General features: G+C 33.7%; 2 protein-coding genes across 3 annotated transcripts in view; one reads left to right on the plus strand and one right to left on the minus strand.

The window, feature by feature from the left end:
• The window catches only part of LOC149130124 (uncharacterized), a 292,428-nt gene that overhangs the window by 151,315 nt on the left and 118,281 nt on the right, over positions 1 to 22,832 (plus strand). The window lies entirely within an intron of this gene.
• Positions 1 to 22,832, minus strand: part of LOC106877839 (uncharacterized) — a 117,060-nt gene that overhangs the window by 86,696 nt on the left and 7,532 nt on the right. Inside the window, exons 1-4 of one of the 2 annotated variants that reach the window (XM_089346147.1) lie at positions 10,870 to 11,072; positions 5,012 to 5,083; positions 3,444 to 3,515; positions 2,098 to 2,169 (exon numbers count right to left, since the gene is read on the minus strand). In XM_089346147.1, coding sequence (XP_089202273.1) covers positions 2,098 to 2,169; positions 3,444 to 3,515; positions 5,012 to 5,083; positions 10,870 to 11,057 — 404 coding nt within the window. In that variant the 5' untranslated portion in view covers positions 11,058 to 11,072. Of the gene's footprint in view, positions 1 to 2,097; positions 2,170 to 3,443; positions 3,516 to 5,011; positions 5,084 to 10,869; positions 11,078 to 22,832 lie in introns of those variants that run through there. The other variant, XM_089346146.1, reaches the window with a different exon arrangement.

Here is a 22,832-nt window from a genome sequence, read left to right on the forward strand (position 1 = left end):
AAAAAGAAGAAGAAGAAGAAGAAGAAGAAGAAGAAGGAGAAGAAGAAGAAGAAGAAGAAGAAGAAGAAGAAGAAGAAGAAGAAAAGAAGACCAAGTAAAAGAAATGAAGAAAAGGACAAAGGAGAATTACACAAAGAACACGAAGAAAAGTAAAAAGCAGATGAAGAAGACGAATCAAGAAAAAGAAGAGGAAGGTGAAAAGAAGAATAAAAACAAGATTAAGGAAAAGATGAAGAAGAAACAGGAGTGAAGAAAAGATGAAGTAGTGGGTAGAATAAAGAGACCAAGAAGTGAAATATGAAGAAGAAAGAAAAAGAAGAAAATAGGTAGAAAAGAATGATTTGAAGAAGGAGGAGGAGGACCAGAAGAAGAAGAAGACGACGAAGGTGAAAGAATAAACACAAAATGAAGAAAAAGATGAAGACGTATAAGAAATAAAGAAGACGGAAAAAAGAAGCAGAATATGAAAACGAAGTAGAAGTGTAAGAAGAAAATGAAGAGGAACAACAACTAGAAGCAGCAGAAGGGAGAGACAAAAGGTTGAAGAAGAAGAAGAAGAAGAAGAAGGAGAAGATAATGAAGTAGAAGAGGAGGAAGAGGCAGAAGAAGAGGAAGACTGAAAGGAAGAATAAAATCAAGTGGGAGAAAGACATGAAGAAGTAGAAAAAAGAAGAGAAAGAGAAGAGAAAAAACAAGAAATAGAAAAATGTAAAAGGGAAGTAGATGAAAATCATGAAAATACAGAACAACAACTGCAATAAAGACAACAACAACGAGGAAAACCACAATAGCAACGAGAACAAGACCACAACAAAATACATAGCATTAAGAGCCGAGCAGCAAAAGGCAGAAGAAAATGAAGAAGAAGAGGAGGAAGGAGAAGAAGAAAACGAACAAGAAGCAGAAAAAAGAAAAGTAGAAGAAAAAATAAGATTTAAAAAGGAATGTGAAAAAAGAAACAGATGAAGAGGATGATGATGATGGTGAAGTGGATTAAAGGGGTACAATGTAAAAGAGAAATGCATGTTACAGTAGCAGATGAAACGGAAGAAGTGACGGAAATAAAGAAAAAGTGGAAGAACAAGAACAAGAAAAGATATAGAAGAAAAAGGAGAAGAAACTAAAGAAGAAGAAGAAGAAGAAGAAGAAGAAGAAGAAGAAGAAGAAGAAGAAGAAGAAGAAGAAGAAGAAGAAGAAGAAGAAGTAAAATAGGAAAAGAAATGGAAAAAAAATAAGTCAAAGAAGAATATGAAATAAAAGAAACAGATGAAGAGCGTGACGACGACGACGATGATGATAATGAAGGAGAAGAAGCTGAAGAGAAAGGAAAAGATGAAATGGTGAAATAGATGAAAAAGAAGAGGAATGTGAAGTAGTGGGAAAAAAATAAAGAAGAAGAACAACGAGAGGAAGAACGAAAGGAAGAAGAGGAAAAAAGAATTATTAGAACAGGAGAACAATGGAGTCAAAGAAGAGTTGGGAAAGAAGAAGTCGAAGATGATGAAATAGAAATAGAGGAAGAAGAAGAATGTGGAATAAATATCAAATATTGAGAAGTGCATCAGAAATGAAATATGAGTGAAATGAATCAAATTGCAAGTGCTGTAAGCTGATGACGTTTACAAAGAGAAACGAATAGGTGACTATATTATAAGTACTTATATAATTGACATCCATGTACATTGGTTATATTAGATTTAAAAAATGAAATGAATAAAGAAATTAGAGATAAATAGAAAAATTTGGAGGAAGAGAAGACAGTATACAACTCGAGGAAAAACAAAATTCAAGACGGAAATAAATAATGAAAGAGGAGGTAAAACATAGATACAAATTTTATAGTCAATTATATATACATATATACATATATATACATATGAACATATATATAGAACATTTCTATTAATATGTTTTGATGCAAACATGTAAAATCCCAGTTGTACTCTTCCTCATACACAATCAAAACAATATAACTCAAATATATGGAGAAAAAATGAGCAAAAGTCCAAATAATAGGGCATGAAAGAGAAACGAGACGATATTAAATTTATAGCAATATTATTTTCATAAAGTATAAACAAAAATAAATGAACTTACAATTGCTCTAAACTTGGAAGGTCTTGGAATATCCCTTTTTCTATATGCGGAATATTATTTAGATGAATAGATCTATAGTAGACAAGAAATACAATAAATATTGATATACAAAATATTTGCAATATAATAATTGTTTCAAACTTTTCCACAAGGGCAACCTTTTGGGTAGAGCGAAAGTGTCGATTACATCAACCCAAGTGTTCAGCTGGTACTTAGTTTATCGACCCAGGAAGGGCGAAAGGCAAACTCAGCGGAGTTTGAACTCAGAAAGCTGGGATGGGTGAAATACCGCGAAGTATTTCGTCCAGCGTGCTAACGATTCTGCCAGTTCACCTCCTTAAAGAAGAAGGAGAAGAAAGATAATAATAATAATAATAATAATAATAATAATAATAATAATAATAATAATAATAATAATAATAATAATAATAATAATAAGAAGAAGAAGAAGAAGAAGAAGAAGAAGAAGAAGAAGAAGAAGAAGAAGAAGAAGAAGAAGAAGGAAGACACGTTTAAAACAGAGGATAAAAACTGAGAACGACTGAAATCGATGACAAAGAAAAATTTGGAGACTGCGAACGTACTTGGGAGGAAGATAACGAGTTGGAAAAGATAAACACAGAGGCATACCGCCAGATTCTCTCATGTGCACATAGTCTTGCGCATATATGCATATACAGTGATGCACACATACACTTATGCATAGAGGATGATAGTATTGTGCAGTTGCACCCATATTTACACTCATATTCCCACATTCAATCACATTCAAGCGGAAATATGACAAGAGGAAATATTAGTTTCAACGGGAGGGTGCGAGAGAAGGAAAATAAGAGCTCATTAAATATTTATAAATATATCATCAGCGGAAGAGTATGTTGGAAATTGATGAAAATTACCAGTACACGATGCTGGCATCGTTTTGAAAGAAATATGTGAGTGTATTCTAAGTATTTACATTTTCACACATTCCATCTGCATGCTGTAACAGAAAAATAACCTGAAGTGAATGAAAAAGTGGGAGATGAATAGAAGTAATCAGTGGATGAGAAGACGGAGGAGAAAAACCGTAGGAAAGGAAGAAATAAAGCATATAATTACAAATTATATAGTTACATATACATGCAGCCACTAACATACAAATGTGCATACACACACATTACCATTAATAAGTTTTGATGCAGACATATATAATATCCCAGTCGTACTCGTGTCTTCAGAAACAATGAAACAGATATAGGGACAGAATATGAGTCAGAAAAATAAAAAGAGGGAAGGAAAGAGAAACGAAACGACAACAGCAATAAGATTCATAATACAGTATCAACAAAAACGAACGAACTTACAATAGCTGTAATCTAGGAAGACCCTGGAAACTTCCTTGTTCAATACTGGAAATATTATTTCCGTTTAAATATCTGCAGAAATAAAGAACCGGATAACAGTTGGTATTAAAAAAAAAATTGATCACATATTGAATAATGGGTGTCTAAAAGGAAACACACGATAACAAGACATATGACAAAACAGGGACAGGAAGAAGAAGGATAAAAAGAAGAAAAAGAACAAGAACAAGAAGACGAAAAGGACGAAGAAGTAAAGAAGACCCACTGAGTATTGATGAGAAGAGATAATTAATGTACGGTGTAATACAATCAAGGAAAGGTGTAAAATATGCTTTTTCGGCTGAATATTCGAATAAGTCCTACGTTATATCATACTGTCATTTTACTGACACGTGACACGCTGATAATGTTATGTATGAATATCCTTATCTTTTACTTATTTCACTCATTACACCTCCGCCATGCTAGAACATTACCTTGAAAGATATTAGTCGAGTGTACCAAATCTTGTACGCATTTTTGTAGGCTTGTTATTTAATCTATTAGTCACTTTTACCGAACGGTTAAGTAACAGCGTGGGAAACGCACGAGCACTGTTTGTTAAGAGGTGGTTGGAGCAAAAAGAGACACAGTCACACGTGCACATATATACAGGCATCATACGACAAACTTGATTCAATTTCCGTCTACAAAACCCACTCAAAAAGTATTGGTCGACCCGAAGTAAAAGGGAAGTCACGTGAAAATGGTCCCACCGAGTGGCACTGAGACATGAGCCATATAGTTTATAACAACAAAAACATCTGCACCAATATATTTGTATGTGTGTGTGTGTGTGTGTGTGTATGTGTATGCGTTCGTGTGCCTGTGTACGTGTGTGTGTGTGCATGTGTAAATGTGAGTGTATGCGTGTTTACCCAGAAAAGTTCTGAAATGGCTCTTCCACGAGAAAAACAAATTACCTTTTGAAACCCGAGTCCCAAAGAATAAGTCTTCCATAAATATTAATAAAAGTTAAAATCCCTACGAGAAGTAACTCTCAATGTAAGTATATCGTTCAAATTTTGTCTTTGTGTGTGTGCGTGAGTGTATGCATATTAGTAAGGTATTTCATTAAGGTGAGAAAATGATTTCAAAACAGTATAAAACAATTTTTGAATAGCATGGTATTCTGTTAATAAATATGATTTTCTTACGCACAAAGACACAAACCTACACGCTACACACACGGATACATCATACATGTTCACATAAAATCATATTCTCATACAAAAAATATTTATTCTATCACACACAATCACATACAATCGTACACATCTTCATACATGCACAAAGGGAAATATGACAAAATATAAATTAGGAAAACGGAGAGAGAGAGAGAGAGAGAGAGAGAGAGAGAGAGAGAGAGAGAGAGAGAGAGAGAGAGAGAGAGAGAGAGAGAGAGAGAGAGAGAAAGAGAGAGAGAGAGAGAGAGAGAGAGAGAGAGAAAGAGAGAGAGAGAGAGAGAAGACATAACATTTCTAGTGATATTACGTTAAGAAAATATTATCAACAAAAATTGAACTTACAGTTTCTTTAAATATTTAAGATTATTGAAGACACCACGTTCGATTTTCTCGATATTGTTATACTCTAAGCTTCTGTATACATAAAAAAATATTATAAAGGAAATAGTTTAGAAAAAGTTTCTGTTAAAACATTAAATGTCGTGTCTTAAAATCAAAAGAGATTATGAAAGAAAAGATTGATGATAATAATGGCGAGAATTATGTGGAAAAGAGGGGAAGTAGGAGTTGAGAAGATGAACAGGAGAGAGCGTAATATAAAAAGACGATAGACAATGCGAAATCGGGTGGAATAAGTGATATAACGCATAGATCTATAGAAGAGCGAGTAAGATACGATGAAACGAAAATGATGCATTAGAAATGGAAAAGGCAGTTGAAAAAATTAGAAAAAAGAGAGGAAACAGAAGAGGATAAGCATGAAGAATGTAGAAGAAAACTGAGAGGAAAATGGAAGATGTAGGAACAAAACACATAATGAAAGGACGATGAGGAAAATAACAACGGAAATCGGAATGAGGAAAAGGAGAAAATATATGTAAAAAATAAATCGTACAATCACACATAAACACATATATTCACATACACACAGTTTCGTCTAGGATATCAATTACTGACGTTGATACGCCCACACATACCTTCACAGACATACCTTCGTAGATATACATTTAAACACCCTCGAATACATTCCTACAAACACTGAGAGAGAGAGACAATGAATTAGAGAAGGATAAAGTGGGAAGAAAAGCAAGATTTGAGGACAATAAGTATTTAGATTTATCCTTGTATGATAATACTGATTCTGTAATGAAGACGTGTGTGGCTTGAAAGAGTTTTGCTAAATTCTAATTCAGACAAATATTATAGATTGTTAAGATTTAGTCTTAAGAATCACATTAGAGAAAAGAAGTATAACAACATAGAAATGGACAAAGAATACTACGATAACAATTACGAAGAATGAGATAACAAAGTAGCATATCTAGCAGAAGTAGTAGTAGTAGTAGTAGTAGTAGTAGTAGTAGTAGTAGTAGTAGTAGTAGTAGTAGTAGTAGTAGTAGCAACCACATATATCGAATTTTGTTTTACATTTATGCACTTCTGGCTACTTTGAATAACTGTCCCCACAACAAGGTAATATGAACCCTTATGTGGATCTGTGTAATCAATATGCAGTCTGTCCCATGGGATATCTGTTTCTGGCCACTGTTGCTACATAGGAATCGATTATTTTGCTGCAAGGCACACCCTCTACATGCTTTCACTTATTTGTTCGATGTCATGGTCTGTTGTTGGCCAGTATATACAACTTCTCATGAATAAATTCATTCTCGAAATTCCTGGGTAATTAATATGAAATTGCTATAATAATCGTTTTTGTAGTGCTGCTTGCACTACGAACCATTCTGCATACATCAACACTTTGTCACGTAGTGAGAAATTGTTCGCATTTGTGTTACGCATAAATTTATCTCTTCTAGCTTTTAGCATTTCTTTCATTTTTATAATGAATTTATCTTTATCCCGATTATAATCTTATGTCTTATACAGTAATTGATGATTCACGAATAATGTTACACAAAACATTTTAAATTGCGTTTTCCACTCTCAAAGCAACAATCACGGTATCTTCCAATGGTTCCGCATTTTCCCAAATCAGTTTTGACAAACAATCCGAATGACCTAAATTCTTGGACGTTATATATTCCATCTTGAAATCATAGTTTAATTATATAGTATCCCAGCGTTGCCACCTATTAGCAGAATGGTTAAGGATTCCTTTTTCGACCCAAATATTAATAATAATAGGCAGTTATCAGGCGAAAACATCTACCGTGCAAAAATCTGTGAATTATTTCACGGCAAAAATAATCGTTAGCGTTTCTTTTTCGATTTGATTATAATATTTCTCTGCTGATATCAGAGAACGTGAGGCATGAATCACCGCCTCCATGTTACCAACATTATATATGTAGCATTAATGCTCCTTACCATACTAAGGAGCGTCTGAACCTACAACAATCTCCGAAGCAGAATCGAAGTATGGTAACGACAAATTAGGTATTAATATCTACTATATGGATATTTTGAATATAATTTTGGTAATAAATTGCCAATCTTAAAAATGCTTGTAAGTTTGCTATATTTGTCAGAGGGGGCATTTTTTATTTGCATTTGCTCTCGACACACTCTGATTTTATTCTTTGTTTTCTTAACGTACATAGTTGGTGCTGCCCATTGACTATATTCCACTTTTTGGATAACTCCAATTTTTCTAGTCTTTCTGTTTAAGTTTATTTGTTCTAACCTGCGAACGGTTAATTTTTGTTTAAATACTGGCGTGGCGTTTTCTTTTACGTGAGACCGGCTCAAACCTAATTTAAACTTCAGGAAAAATATATATATTTTTTTTCAATTCGTCTGACGACTTATTTGTACTGGAGGAAAAGCTATTCACATTTTTAGAGAAAGATATATGAGGAGGTTCGATGAGTTAAATAATTCCATTCAGTCAGTTCCCAATACGTTTGTTGTATTATTTAACACAAAACCTTTAGCATTTAAGGTTTTTCACGTAATGTTACGTTACTTATCAATTCACCCTTAACATACAATTTTTTCCTGAAACACCACGGGCAATTTTCCACCACTTTTCAAACTCGTATTTCTTGTAACTTTGCTTAAAGGCTTTCTCTACTTCCTCGTAAAGCTTTTCTTCTAACAAGCCTATGACTAGATTAGCATATAAGAGTGAAAATCTCGTCCCAGTAGCTGTGCCCTTTATATGTCGATATATTTTATTATCGATCTAAAGATGTTCTCTTCTAGTACCAAGCGTGAAGCCTTGGTAATGAAGTTCGTTTTGAAGCGTTTACATATCTGCCCGCTATTTTTTCTACCCAGTATTTGAATACCTCCAGGCCCAAAGGGTGAAGTATATTAGTATAAAGATTTGAGATGTCAAATCTTCTAAGTATAGTACGTTCTGGGACAGTGGGTGGAATATGTTTGAGGAAATCCATGTCATCTCGGATATAGCTGGGTGTTAATGGGCATAAAGGTTTCAGGAGTATATCCAAAACATAGCTTAGTTGTTGTGTTGGGGCTTAAGGTCCAGCAACTGTTGGTCTCAATTTGAGATCAGTAGATCTTAGTATTTTTATGTGTTGATTCCTCTGTTCATTTATGGCTCCCTGCATTTGGGAGCTTTTGTGAATCTTGGGTGATCCGAAGAAATTGCTCTCTTTGATAACTGAGTTGCGTAAATAATCTTTCTTTGTCTGTGAAAGAACCTTGGTATTAATTAATTAGTGCTTTGATTTTATTCAATGTTGCCTTTTCCGGACGCCTTGGTTCTTCCTTGTAGTAGATTTGCTCTGTTTCCAATATTCTATCTTTATAGTAGTCTTTGTCCATGTTTGCTATCGCCCTTCCCTAATCGTCTTCTGTTAGGATGATTGAATTGTCATTCTTCAGTGTTTATAAGGCTTCTTTTTCTTCTTCACGAAGGTTCTGTTTGAATTTACGGATATTTTATTATATAAGATAGAATACAGATTTAAGTTTCGACCTAAAGTACGCATGTAAAACATACATGCATGTAAAATATGAGAAAAGAATAAATGTTCAAACTATTTGTAATTTGAACTAGATTTAGAAAGTCTTCATTGCAACATCAGTATTCAGTGGAAGAGATTTTCATCATTTCAGAAGGCAGCTTCATTTATAAATATGTTCTTTCTGTACAATGAGCATTCCATTTTCCTTTATTTATTACACTTTGTTGCCAAAATTAATTTATCTTTACAAAGGTAAACTCGTTTTCTTTGTTTCTTAGCTGATGCATAAAAGTTCTTTACAAAAACATATAAACCCTAAAAACTTCAAGAGTGAAATAATAGACTAGGAAGGAAAGCATAAGAGAAATGGAAAGGGATTTTAAATAGAATTGGTGGTGTTACAGTGGGGAAACCTTTATTTAATCTTAAGCTTTGTGCTACAAAGTAGTAGGTCCTTACAAGATGATTCAACTGGCTAAAACGCTATTTAAAAAAGGGATGTGACAACATATATAGTCTTAGCTTTTTAGTCTTTTTTTAATCTTTTGCTCCTTACCCTTGCTGCATTAAACTTCAGTCTGCTCCCATTATTAACCACGTATGCTAAATCCTTTAACCCCTAAATAGCATCCGTCTTCGTCATTCCTGTAAAGGTTGACCGGCAACAGCTCAAGCGGAATATTAATGATATCTGTCTCACAAGTATTGGAGATCTTGCAGGAGTTATAAAACTTGTATGATACTTTCTCCAAAATCGGTAAAATAAAACGAGTGAGATTTTAATTCAGATCACAAACAACTGACCGATATACTGCAAGGTGTCTGAATCGACGTCCTTATAGTTGCGCTAATTCATTCCTCTATTATGGTTGTTTATTGATATCGGGAATGAATGACGTAAGGTTGATCTCGGTGGGATTTGAAGTTAGATTGTCGTGTGTCAGAACACAATGTATTCTACTTGACGGTCAAAAGATTTGTGCCAATCCTCGCTTAAGAACGATGAAAATATTGAACTTATTAAACAGAACATCAACGTTACTATTCAACATCTTTGAGATATATGAGATTTCGTTAATACTGTTATTCCAACTTTGTTCCTTATTTTACATTAACATGTCTCATTTGGTCAAAAATTTCCAAATTTGTTGAGAAATGGATCCGATCGAATAAATCGATCTTCTTTAGTATTAGAATATTTGATTAAAACTGAAATTTTAAAGTGAGTGATGCGATGATGCAAGCCATTTAATTGGAAATAATCACCTGGAAGAGCGATGTGTTGCAACAGAGTATTTGTTATGACTGTCATGAGCATGTATTATATCATTTTATTCTATTCCATTTTTTCAGATGCTAAATTTTAATGAAGCCCTTAAAAATTACATAAATTTTCAAGTGAATTGGGATTGAGCAATCAGCCGAAACTTCAATTAAGCTTGCAGAATTTTGTAGGACTAATAATTAATGTGTTATTGTGTTCATTATAGGGTAAATTGTACTGATCACACTCTGTCAAAAATAAATTCCACATAATTTGTTCAAGCAACGCTGTTTTCTATTCTTCAGTTAGGTATTTTAAGAATTTGGCAATTTATGTGGATGTGGTTATTATCTGCAGTCTAATCCGTCTGTATAGTTTTGACTGTAAAAATAATAACTTCTTCTGAAATTTGAGAAAGGGATAAGTCCTTACGTTGATCTCAGAGGTAAATTACTATTTATTTTACCGACCTCAAAAGAATGAAAGGCAAAGTCAACCTCGACAGAATTTAAACTCGAAACGTAAAGACGAACGAAATACCGCTTAACATTTTGCCCGGCGGGCACAACGATTCTGGCAGCTCGCTGTATTGTTCATTTAAAAAACTAATACAAACAATAGTTAACAACAATTCTGTAACGTGATCAACGGATATTATATCATATTATTGTAAAATTAAACAACAAATCAAGTAATTAATGAAATCATATAATTCTGTGAAATACACATGTATTGTTAGGATAGAAGTTGTCAGAATGTCCGTTCGTGGAATATTCCGCAAGATTTGATGAGTTCAGAGAAATAACATCAAAGGTCAGACACTAGCCATATCCTATGATTGTGTATGCGATTTTATAAATTCAATATGGTAAGAAACAGTTTATTTGACTTCAGTGCAGGTAACATATCGATCTGCTTTAAATAACATTGTGTTTAAAGCTGTGAGATCAGCAACATATTTGTTTAGCTGAGAACATAATCAATGAGAATTTAAAACATTTGAAGTGGTAAATACGTAGAAAGTGTCAAATACTTACAAAAATTCAATATTCATCGGAATTGGTTGTGGGACTGATGTTAATTTGCGATGTTTACAATATACCTTTGTAGGTTGGTAGCAAGTACATATCTGGCATATGTATGAAACAGCATGAGCCTCCAAAAATAATATCGTACACAGTATCAACACAAACGTTTGCATATATGGTACTATGTGGTGAAACATATTTTCAGGCGCAGATTAACCTATAAAAGAAGATTATAGAAAATACCAGACTTCAATGTTATTAACTTATTTTTTGAAGGGATTAAAATTCACCCCTATTCCACATAACAAATATATCTTTATTGTCATAACTGGATATTTCAGGTAAAAAATTAAATTTCGATTAATTAGTGGAAAGAAATTTATTAAAGATTACAGTACACACACACAAACGCATACCAACATACACACTTACATGGTGGGTCTACTATAAAACTAACGAATCATAAATCTGGTGAATCATAAACACGTCGTGCCTATAAACGGTTGGGCCGCTACATTCTACGGGACCCCACAAGCAACTGTATTGTAATGAATGATTTTTTCTGAACCTAGGTTTAGAAGCGCTGATAAAAAATTTCTTATCGAATATGATTTGATGATTTCATTTTACTAATACTTTTCCTGAAAACAAAAAAAGAAAATAGCATGAACGTAAATGAACAAATGAAAATGTACCTACATCAAAAGAAGCGAATTACTTTGGTGACACTAATAGACACAGGATAATAATGAGATTGGTAAGAAAAGAACAGCTAAAGAAACATAGACAACAGTAACAACAAGAATGAAAGAGCTCTAATAACAAGCAGTATATACATAAATATCTATCTACCTCTCTCACTCTCTCTTTTTATATATATACTAACAAACACACCCGTCCTTTGCACGGTTTAAGTTGCGAGACGATTTATGAGTCGCAAGGCAATCTACGTTTCCGATTAATATAGGTTGACCTTGTTTTAGTAAATATTTATAAGTACAACCCACGTTCCCCACCCAAAAAACCCCTCAGAATTTTCGAGTGGAATCAACTCCCTTCACTTCCTACATTCCCGCAAATCTCTTATTTTGGTACTCTGGAAAAGGGAGAGTGGGGTGGGCGAGACCCACCACCCCGGAATTTTTAGAAATTTATTTTTCGTAAAATGAATTACAATTTTTTCGTAGCAGAGCAGGGGTGTGTGGAGGTCTCGGAAATTTTACCCCCACCCCTAGATTCATGTTTTGACAATTAACGATTTGACACCGCATCTGAACGCGTGTTGATGATTCTTTCGTATCAAAATGGCCTGTTATTTCTTTCTCCTTTATTCTTTATTGACAGCTTTATCATCAAGCACCGGTCACGATTATTCCTTTCTATTGTTTGGAAGGATTGAAGCTTGTCGTCTCTTTTGCTTTTAAACGCATTTAAATATAATCTGTTCGGTGTCTGTTTTGTACTCGTCCGTGTATAAATAATACATCGTGTATAAATAATATATTTGTTGATGTATGAGCGAGAGACCAAGGTACAGCAATATACAAACATATAGAAGAATTTGTAGGTATGGGAATGCATATGTGATTAATAATATAGTCAGTTTTGCAGTTCTGGTATAGCGGTATTGCAGTCCGCGTGTTTACATCTTCACGCACACTTTGCTGTGGTGGTGCATCTAGAAGAGGCTAGTTTACTTACATAAGCAAACAAAAACACACACACACACGTATATTTTGTGATTGTGCATCTCGATGAGGCTACTGGAGGAGGCTATATATACAAATATACTCACATAAACAAACAAACAAACACACACACACGCACACACATATATTTTGTGATTGTGCATATCGATGAGGAGGTTATATATACACATATATGGTCCATATATGAAGGAGGAGGCTATATATACACATATATGCTCCATATATGAGGAATATATTTCTGTTTCGTAAAATAACTTTCATAAAACACTTTCACATTTTTGCGGTTTCTTAAACACCTTCATGATCGCTTCTTCTTCCATCTATCTACATAGGCAGCTCACCGTCAAAAATCCACGATGTTAATTATTATTAGCATTACCACCATCATCATCATCATCATCATCATCATCATCATCATCATCATCATCATCATCATTATTATTATTATTATTATTATTTTATGTTTGACTTTTGTTTTGCATTTGTACAAGTTGGATCCAAGTCTCACCCAGAGACCTCAAGAGACAACAAGTTAGAAGTTCATGTAGGTGTTATGCCTAGGGTACCATATATTTGGATTTGTACAGTTTTGTTCAAGTGAATGTTTAAGAAACCATAAGAAAATTATGTGTTTACTTTAAAATTTGAGATCACATAGACAGTATTTTACGTAGGATATGGGGAGTTCCCATGAGCACTATCTTTTGAACTTCAGCCATTTTGGGGTTTCCTGGTATCTGAGCTAGGTAGTAATCAGCCCGTTTCGCTGTCATTCCCAGGGCACCTATGACAATAGGTATTGTTTTAGTCTTCCGGTTCCACATTTTGCTAATTTCTATTTCAAGATCTTTATATTTGCTCAGTTTTTTGTAGGTCTTGACAGATACGTTTATATCGATTGGGACAGTCATATCAATGAGGAGGCATGATTTTTGTCTGAAGTCTTTCAGTATGATGTCTGGCCTATTTGCATCTATCTTTCTGTCAGTTTGAATGGTGAAGTTCCAGAGGTGTGCGATGTGATCATTTTCAAGTACTGGGGGTGGTTTGTGTTCCCACCAGTTTTTATCATGGGGCAAGACCAGGATTTTGCATATTACCCAGTGAAAATATTGTGCAGCTCTATCATTTTATTATTATTATTATTATTATTATTATTATTATTATTATTATTATTATTATTATTATTATTATTAATATTATTATTATTATTATTATTATTATTATTAATATTATTATTATTATTATTATTATTATTATTATTAATATTATTATTATTATTATTATTCAGTAGTTTTATTTTTATAACGTGCTTTCACTTCACTACCGAGCGCAGCTCTGTGCGCCTTGGGTATGTGCTGTGGTTTGCTGTGGTGCTCTTATGTTTACTGTATTGAAAGTGTTTTGCGTAGAATGTGTGCAGTACCCAGTAGTGCAATTTTCTGTATGTTATACATATTTGTATGTCCTGGTGTTTTTGTTATGTATTTGTCTGAATATTTTTTTATTATACCTAAGGCACCTACTATGATTATTATTATTATTATTATTATTATTATTATTATTATTAGTATTATTAATATTATTATTATTATAAATACCTTGATTCAGTACCAGACAGGAACTCTTATGACATTTAATTTTAACTGACTGGAAGTGTTATCAAATTCGTTTTAAGTTGGTACAAAATATGGGCTACAGGAAATATTCTGCTCAACACCACAAATTTGTTTGACCATGAACAGATGAGCATGCACCTTAGTGGTTGATGCTATGTACACCATAGCCATGTGTGGAGAATTTTGGGTGTTTGAATAATTCAACCTGAGAAGCATGGATGTTTCGTTCATCATACTTAAACAACCTTTATTCAGGTCCTTTTGAGCGGGATGGGCCACTCGATCTGAAGAAAATTCTAACTGGGCTACACAGCTCATGTGCTATTTATCTTGTTATGAGGTCACCATGTCACGCACATATGGTTGTGATGTATTTTGCTAGAGTACACTTATCAGACGAGTAGTCATGCTGGTTATATTGTACTGCAGTCTCACTTTGATGGCAGGCGCTGCTCTCTCGGCCAATACCACAACTACTGCTATTACTACCGTTACTACTACTACTACTACTACTACTACTACTACTACTACTACTACTACTACTACTGTTACTTTTACTACTACTACTACTACTACTACTACTACTACTACTATTAATAATAATAATAACAACAACAACAACAACAACAACAACAACAACAACAACAACAATAATAATAATAATAATAATAATAATAATAATAATAATAGTTCAAAAATAACCCCAAAAATTTCTACAGGAAGATAGGGAAAACACCAGTAACAATAAAGTCTGTCCCATCAAAAGAAGAAGTGCAAGAATTTTGGAATAAAATCTGGGCAGAAGATAAAACACACAATGAAAAGGCCCCTTGGATTGATAGAATATCTACAGACCTAGACTCCTTAGAGGAGCAAAGTGGGAGGGGGTCAAGGTAGAAGATATAAGATCTGCTCTCAGGAGGTCAAGCAAATGGAAGTCTCCAGGAAAGGATAAAATTCCTAACTTCTGGTTGAATGCCTTCCCAGAAAGCCATGAACTGCTAACAAAACTTTACAACGATGTTTTGCAAAATCCTAGTTTGATGCCCTCTTGGCTAGTTAATGGTTTAACATTCCTGCTTCCAAAAAATGAGGAAACAAACGAACCAAAAAATTATCGCCCCATAACCTGCTTAACAACAATGTATAAGACGCTAACATCTGTCCTAACCGAGTACACTTATAGTTTTTTAATAGAAAGTAGCATATTCCCTAATGAGCAAAAGGGATGTAAACGTGGATCTTATGGTTGTAAAGATCAGCTACTCATCAATAAGATGATCTTAGAAGATTGTCACAAGCGACACAAAAACTTGTCAATAGCCTGGATAGACTATAAAAAGGCCTTTGATAGCCTACCACATAGCTGGATTAGGAAATGTCTGGAAACGTATAAAATAGCTCCTACTCTGCGAAACTTTTTATCTGTAAGTATGAGATCATGGAGAACCACACTGATGTTGAACAATGACAATGAATCTCTAAATGCTGGAGATGTAAGAATTTCATGTGGCATTTTCCAGGGTGACTCACTATCACCACTCCTCTTCTGTCTAGTCCTAATACCGCTCTCAAAATTGCTCAATGATGCACAGTATGGTTATAAAATATTTGATAAAAATATAAATCATCTCATTTACATGGATGATTTAAAGCTCTTTGCAAAAAATGACCAACAACTCAAAGGCCTACTAGCGATTGTTAAACAATTCAGTGATGACATCAGGATGCAATTTGGCCTTGAAAAATGTGCAAAAGCTACCTTTATCAAAGGAAAAATGACAAATACATCTAATGTGAACCTTGACCAGCAAAATGTCATAAAAGAGTTAGAACCAGCGGAGAGCTACAAATACCTAGGGTAATTGAAGGGGACAATATCAAGCATTCAGTGATGAGTGAAAGGATCAGAAGAGAATGTTATCGCAGGGTGAGAGCAATACTGAAGACATAGCTGAACGCAATAAACAGGATCGAAGCGATCAATGCTCTAGCCATAGCAGTTGTGACTTACAGTTTCAACATCGTTAACTGGTCAATTACTGAAATATGTAATGTTGACAGAAAAATACGAAAACTGTTGACAATGCATAGAATGCACCACCCTAAGGCAGATATAGAACGTCTTTATCTGCCAAGAAAAGAGGGAGGCCGAGGACTTCTACAGCTGGCATTATCAATGAAGGTAGCCACAATTGGCCTAGACACCTATCTGAAAAACTCTGAGGACTGGATGCTAAAACTTGTCTTAAAATATGAAAGCAAGAAAGCATCTTACTCAGTAACAAAACAGGCAAAGGAATATCTAAGTGAATTCCAATTGCAACAAATTCAAGAATTAGACGAACTAGAAACACCTGCAGAAAAGCTAAGCGCTTGAAAACCCGTGCTAAAATTGCTGCCTTAGATATTATGACTGAAAAATGGCATGGAAAACCTCTCAATGGCAAATACCCAAAGAGAGCGAATAATTCAGAATAGAGTGAAGATTTTTCGGTTTATTATTATTATTATTATTATTATCATTATTATTATTATTATTATTATTATTATTATTATTATTATTATTATTATTATTATTATTATTATAATAATTATTATTATTATCATTATTATACACGTTGCTCAGTATACAATATCATGAAGTTGTTGATGAAAGATATTGTGTCTACCGGGGTGTTTGTACTGTCTGCCAAGTCGCAAAAAGGACCTCAGACAGACAGTACTTTATGCAGTATGCGTGCAGTTCTAAGTAATACCGACTCTTGCAATACACCTAGATTGTAGAGTATTTCTAAAATTCTTATGTTTTTCAGACTGGGTGGAATTGAACCCAATCCTTTAATGACAATTTGGATAATCCTTATCTTTGACTCTCGTAGCTACCACATCTTAGCGATCTCAATTCTCAGCTCTCCATATTTATCCATCTTTTCTCTTTCTTCCATGATGACATCTTGATCTCCTGGTACTGTCACGTCAATTATTAGGCACTTTTGTTGGTCCCTCCTAAAGGTTACTATATCCGGCCTTCAGTGCTCTAACATCTTGTCTGTCTGGAAGTCAAAGTCTTTGAAGATTTTTGCCTTCCCCTTTTCGTCCATTACATTTTCCGGTGTATGTTGGTACCAAGCACCCGTCACCTCATATCCATACTTACGGCTTAGTATCCAGCGGAGGTTTTGGGCAACCTTATCGTGTCTGCGCTTGTACTCTTTCTAAGCAAGACTAAAAATATGAGTCATACTTTCTACTTTCTTCCGTTTCACTTGCGTGGTATTTATTTTTTTCGGTGAGTTGGTATTCAATACCTGGTCCTAGGAGGCTTTCAGCATTCTTGTTGAGCCCCTTCCATGATGCCGTCTGCTCTTTTAATTTGTTGGTTTCGCGATGGAATTGACCATGTAATTCTATGAGGAGGAGGGATTCTTCTTTCACATTAGTTGTGCTTGAACTAAATTCATGAGCACTCTCAAGTTCATTTTTGTTAAATCTTACAGCATTAGTAGCATACTGTAGCAGGTCTTGTTTGTTGTTTACCAAATATTCTGTAATGTTTCTTCTTTCACTGTTGATGCACTCCTGTATGGTAATCAACCTACGCCCATCTATACCTCTCTTCATGTAGAGCCTGTGCATATTCACCTTATAAACATTTTTAAATAGTCGTTGCATGTTTACGAGGCATCAGGTGTTGAATGTTATCTTGTGAAACTATGAAGTTCCCTTCAGAACACAATGCAACTCTTCGTCTGGTAATTGATCTCATGATCCTGACTCTAACACCCTAACCACTTGACCAAGCTCCCGCCTATCTCTCTCTTTCTCTCTCTCTATCTCTCTCTCTCTCTCTGTATATATATATATATATATATATATATATATATATATATATATATATATATATATATATATATATATATAAAATATGGGTGAGTATTTGGCCCAATCGGATGCACGTGTAGTCACGTAAGCGTTGATATATGGGTTCGATACATACTGAAAAATGATGACATACTCCCAGCCAGAATCGAACCCACATATCAAAGCGTACGTGACCATACACGCGTCTTATTGGGCCAAACGTTCACCCATCTTTTCAGCCAGATTTTATGTATACATACTAAAACTGTCAAATACTACATATAGGATTTATGGACAAACTAGAAAGCTTTGTAAGTTACGGAGAGAAAGCGACTATGGAAGTTTGTTAGTACAATAATAGCTATAATAATATATCATAATAATAGTATTGATACATCAATTAGAAAGCATTTTTTTTCTTCATGATCTTTGACAACTATATCTGGTCTATTTGCCTTAATTTCTCTATCTGTGTGTATTGGCATATCCCAGAGTGTGGTTGCTTTCTCGTTTTCTGTGGCCTTTTCTGGCGTGTGTTTATACCATCTTTTTTCTGTTGTTATTCCATAGTGTTGGCATAGCTTCCAGTGTATATAGGTCCCAGCTCTGTCGTGTCTGTGAATATATTCCTTCTTAGCCAGGACTGGGCAGCCAGAGATATGATTTTTTGTTTCTTGTCCATCTCCACATATTCTACAGTTTTCTACAGTTACTTGTTATATTTATTGTTTCTTGTCCATCTCTACATATTCTACAGTTACTTATTATTATTATTATTATTATTATTATTATTATTATTATTATTATTATTATTATTATTATTATTTATTTATATATTTATTTATGATTATAGTTATTAGTGTCCAATGCTGACAGAAAAGACGGCATGAAAATGATACGGAAAATAAAATTAAAATTAAAAGTTTAAAGCCTTTATCTTACTAATTGCTTCAACACGACGTTTTTAGTAAAAACCCTGCCATTAATTAGTTTAATTTGTTTGTGATGGTTTTTAACCAAAATTTTAAAATCATTATTGCTTTTACTTCTGCACAATAATATGGCTGAATACTCATGATAGTAGGGTGATGCCAGCATTACTGAAGCTCTGCCTTTGTGATTTGTTTATAATCATTGCAAGTGCTGGAATAACAGAAAAGTGTTGTCTGCTGATACTAAAGGGAAGGGTCATTGCATTAGGAGGGAGACTAATGCACGGAATAATGGCCTCCTCTCCTTTCTTACTTCCAATAATAATTTTTCTATGAATGAAAAAATCCTTGATGGGCAGCACTAAGATCCGGGTCAATTGGGTTCAACTAGAATTACGAGTAAACTGATAACAAACAATACATACCGTAAATATACAAACACATCGAAATATTAGAGAAAATGGCCATCGTAAAATGTAAACAAAACATCTCATCTCTGAAATGATTCTTCTGAGTATGCGTGAGCCCTAATTTATAGGGATGCCTCTGCAAGCATATATAAATTGTACAATGCATAATAAACTTACATTATATATATATATATATATATATATATATATATATATATATATATATATATATATATATATATATATATATATATATATATATATATTCACACATATATAAACACACCACGAAATTGCATTTGCATCACAGCTATTATTCTCATTTCACCTCCTAAATAGCGTGTGGTGAACACGACGCTCTCTTTACTACTTACTCTCTTTCATTCCTATTACTTTCTCTCAAACCCTGGCAGTCATGGCTATGACTCTCACTACTTCTCCTTCACAGGATAATTATTTTCTTTCCTCTCCCTTCAATTACATACAAGGAGACATAGAAGGAAACCAAACGAAAGCAAACATGGAGGGTCTATAGACCACAACGAGGGTAAAATGGCGAATGGTGGAGAAATATTTTCTTTTATAACAGAAAACATAGCAGAAAGATAGGATAAGTCCTGTCCTTAGGACAGTCCGGAAAGAAAAGAAATATAATCACGTGAGGAAAAGAAAGATGGACAGTGGTTACATGTGAGCAACGATAGAGAAATGTAGAAAGAGGGGACAGAGAGAGAGATAGAAAACGGTGAAGGGGAGAAGAAGGGAATTAGAGAAAAGGCTGAGGGAAAATGATGGGGTAGAAAACAGTATAGAGTAGAGTCTCATCAAAAAGATTAAGATAAACTTACTTGAAAATGGATGTGTAGCTTTCAATCAAATAATAATGTAAATAATATATATATACGCATATATGGGTACAGGATGTCACCAACAGTATACAACATGAAATTCGGAAACAAGTGAGTTCAATACGCAAAAACTAGACAAACAAATGGAAAACAGGACGAGTAACAAAAAGAACGACCCTTGTTTAGTTGTCGACTGTCTATCTACTTCTCATCTCAAGCATTCAAAGGGAATATGAAAATTTGAAGACAGTTGCTTCCATAAGTTGCAAAATTAAAATTGGGATTTGTGGATCGTCAAAGTTGGGAACAAAAACAGGTCAGTGGAGACATACAATGAAGCCGAACGAAAACAAACATCGAAGGCAAAACAGCGAACGCTAGAAAATGTTTTCTTTGACAAGAGAAAATATATCTATCTATCTATCGGTTTGTGAATCTATCTATCTCTCTCTCTCTATATATATATATACATACACACATACACACTTACACACTTACACACATACACACATACATACATACATACATAAATACATGTATACATACATACGTTTCTGTGTGTGTATATCTGCAGGAACAGACGTGGCCACATGGTAAGAAGTTTCCAAAACCACGTACACTTGGATTCGATCCGTCTGTTGAGAAGCTTCAACAGGCGTCATCTATTAAACCCCACCAGGCCAACCAATATCTTTGGGAGTGAATTTGGTGAACAGAGACTGGAAGAAGCCCGTCATATATATATATATATATATATATATATATATATATATATATATATATATATATATATATATATAAATGTGTGTGTCTGTGCGTGTGCGTCTGTGTGTGCGTCTGTGTTTATGTATAATATCGCACCCTGTGATGCTAGGTGTCAGGTTGCGTCCTGCTGTTTCAATATTGAAGCAAAACCATGCAACCGGATTCTACATTCTACCAGTAACAGTAACAGATTCTAAGGTTATTATTACTGCATACTGTTGGTTGAATTTCCAGCCAGCAGGATGTAACCTGATGCTACTGCTTAGGATGTCTATGCAGTAGAAAGGCGTGTAATTCAAATATTTCAAATGAAGAAATTGTATGGTATATATAATTTGGTACAAAACAATTTGCTGCATGTGTAATTCTTCATTCCTATTTTAATGTCTTTAAAACAGTATAAACCCCGAAAGAGTGAACTCGGGATTTTGGAACCAAGTGGATGACAATGATCGTTTACCATAAAGAATTTCCCGTTGTGCCATACCATTCGATGTGGTTGACCAGAACCTGGATTATAGTACAATACTTGTAAGGTACGTCCTATGGTTTAATATTCCTGTCCCTTTTTATTATGTATATGCGCGTATGTGTGTATATGAGTGTGTATGTGTTCTGGAGTGTGTGTATATATGTATATGTAAATATATGTATATATATGTGTGTGTGTATATATATACATATATATATATATATATATATATATATATATATATATATATATATATATATATATACATACATACATACATATATATATATATATATATATATATATATATATATATATATATATATATATATATATATATATATGTATATATATATATATATATATATATATATATATATATATATATATACTTTATTTAAAAGCAGCAGAAATATAACAAAAAAAACCGTTACTCTGAGTTTCACGTTCCCGTTCATCGGACAGTTTTGTTAGAAATGGAGAAAGAATAACAATGCAATCGAAAGTAATATAACATTTAAAACACATGGATTCGTTTGATTGGTTGTTTCAAATAAGGGCCATGGATTGGTCGTTTCAATTAACGGTCAATGATGTGTAATTCACAGACCAAATAAATTTAATACAGATTCACCCTATTAAAAAAATATCGAAGAAAACCTTAAATAGAAAAATGGGCTCCAAATACATATTATAGATAATTAATTATATTCGAATTAACGCTTTAGAATCAAATCAATAAAATAAAGCATACGCTGCATTCAAAATAAAATAAAATAAAATAAAATAAAATAAAAATAAAAAATAAAATAAAAATATAATAGTGTGTATGTATACAAGGCTATCCACAACATATATATATATATCTATATAAATAAGGATAAGATCGATATTTAAAATATTGATCTTATCAAGTGGTCAGCATGGGAATAAAAACCAACAAAGGTAATAATTATTTAAAATTATAATACAGGGTATCAAGAGATACCACCACGCTGAAAAAATAGCAGTCAAATCCTGACTCTAAAACCACAATAAATGTCCGCATGGCACGATTAGCGAAGACGAAGACCAAATAAACCAGTAAAAATAAAGATAATTCCAAATCCTGGATTTCTGGCTTTGCATAAATAATAATGCTCTGCCTTCATCAGTGGAACATAATAATTTTATATATATCTATATATAAATATATACATCGAAATACACAGCTGCATGCGCACAGACAATCTACGTATATAGGCCTATATTTACAAGGCACAGATATATACATAAGTACAAATCTACACACATATACGCACACACGCATATAAGTTTGCGCATGGAAAACCTATGCATTGGTAACGACAATTA

Source organism: Octopus bimaculoides, chromosome 30, assembly GCF_046866305.1.
Source record: "Octopus bimaculoides isolate indiv1 chromosome 30, ASM4686630v1, whole genome shotgun sequence".
NCBI lineage: Eukaryota > Metazoa > Mollusca > Cephalopoda > Octopoda > Octopodidae > Octopus > Octopus bimaculoides.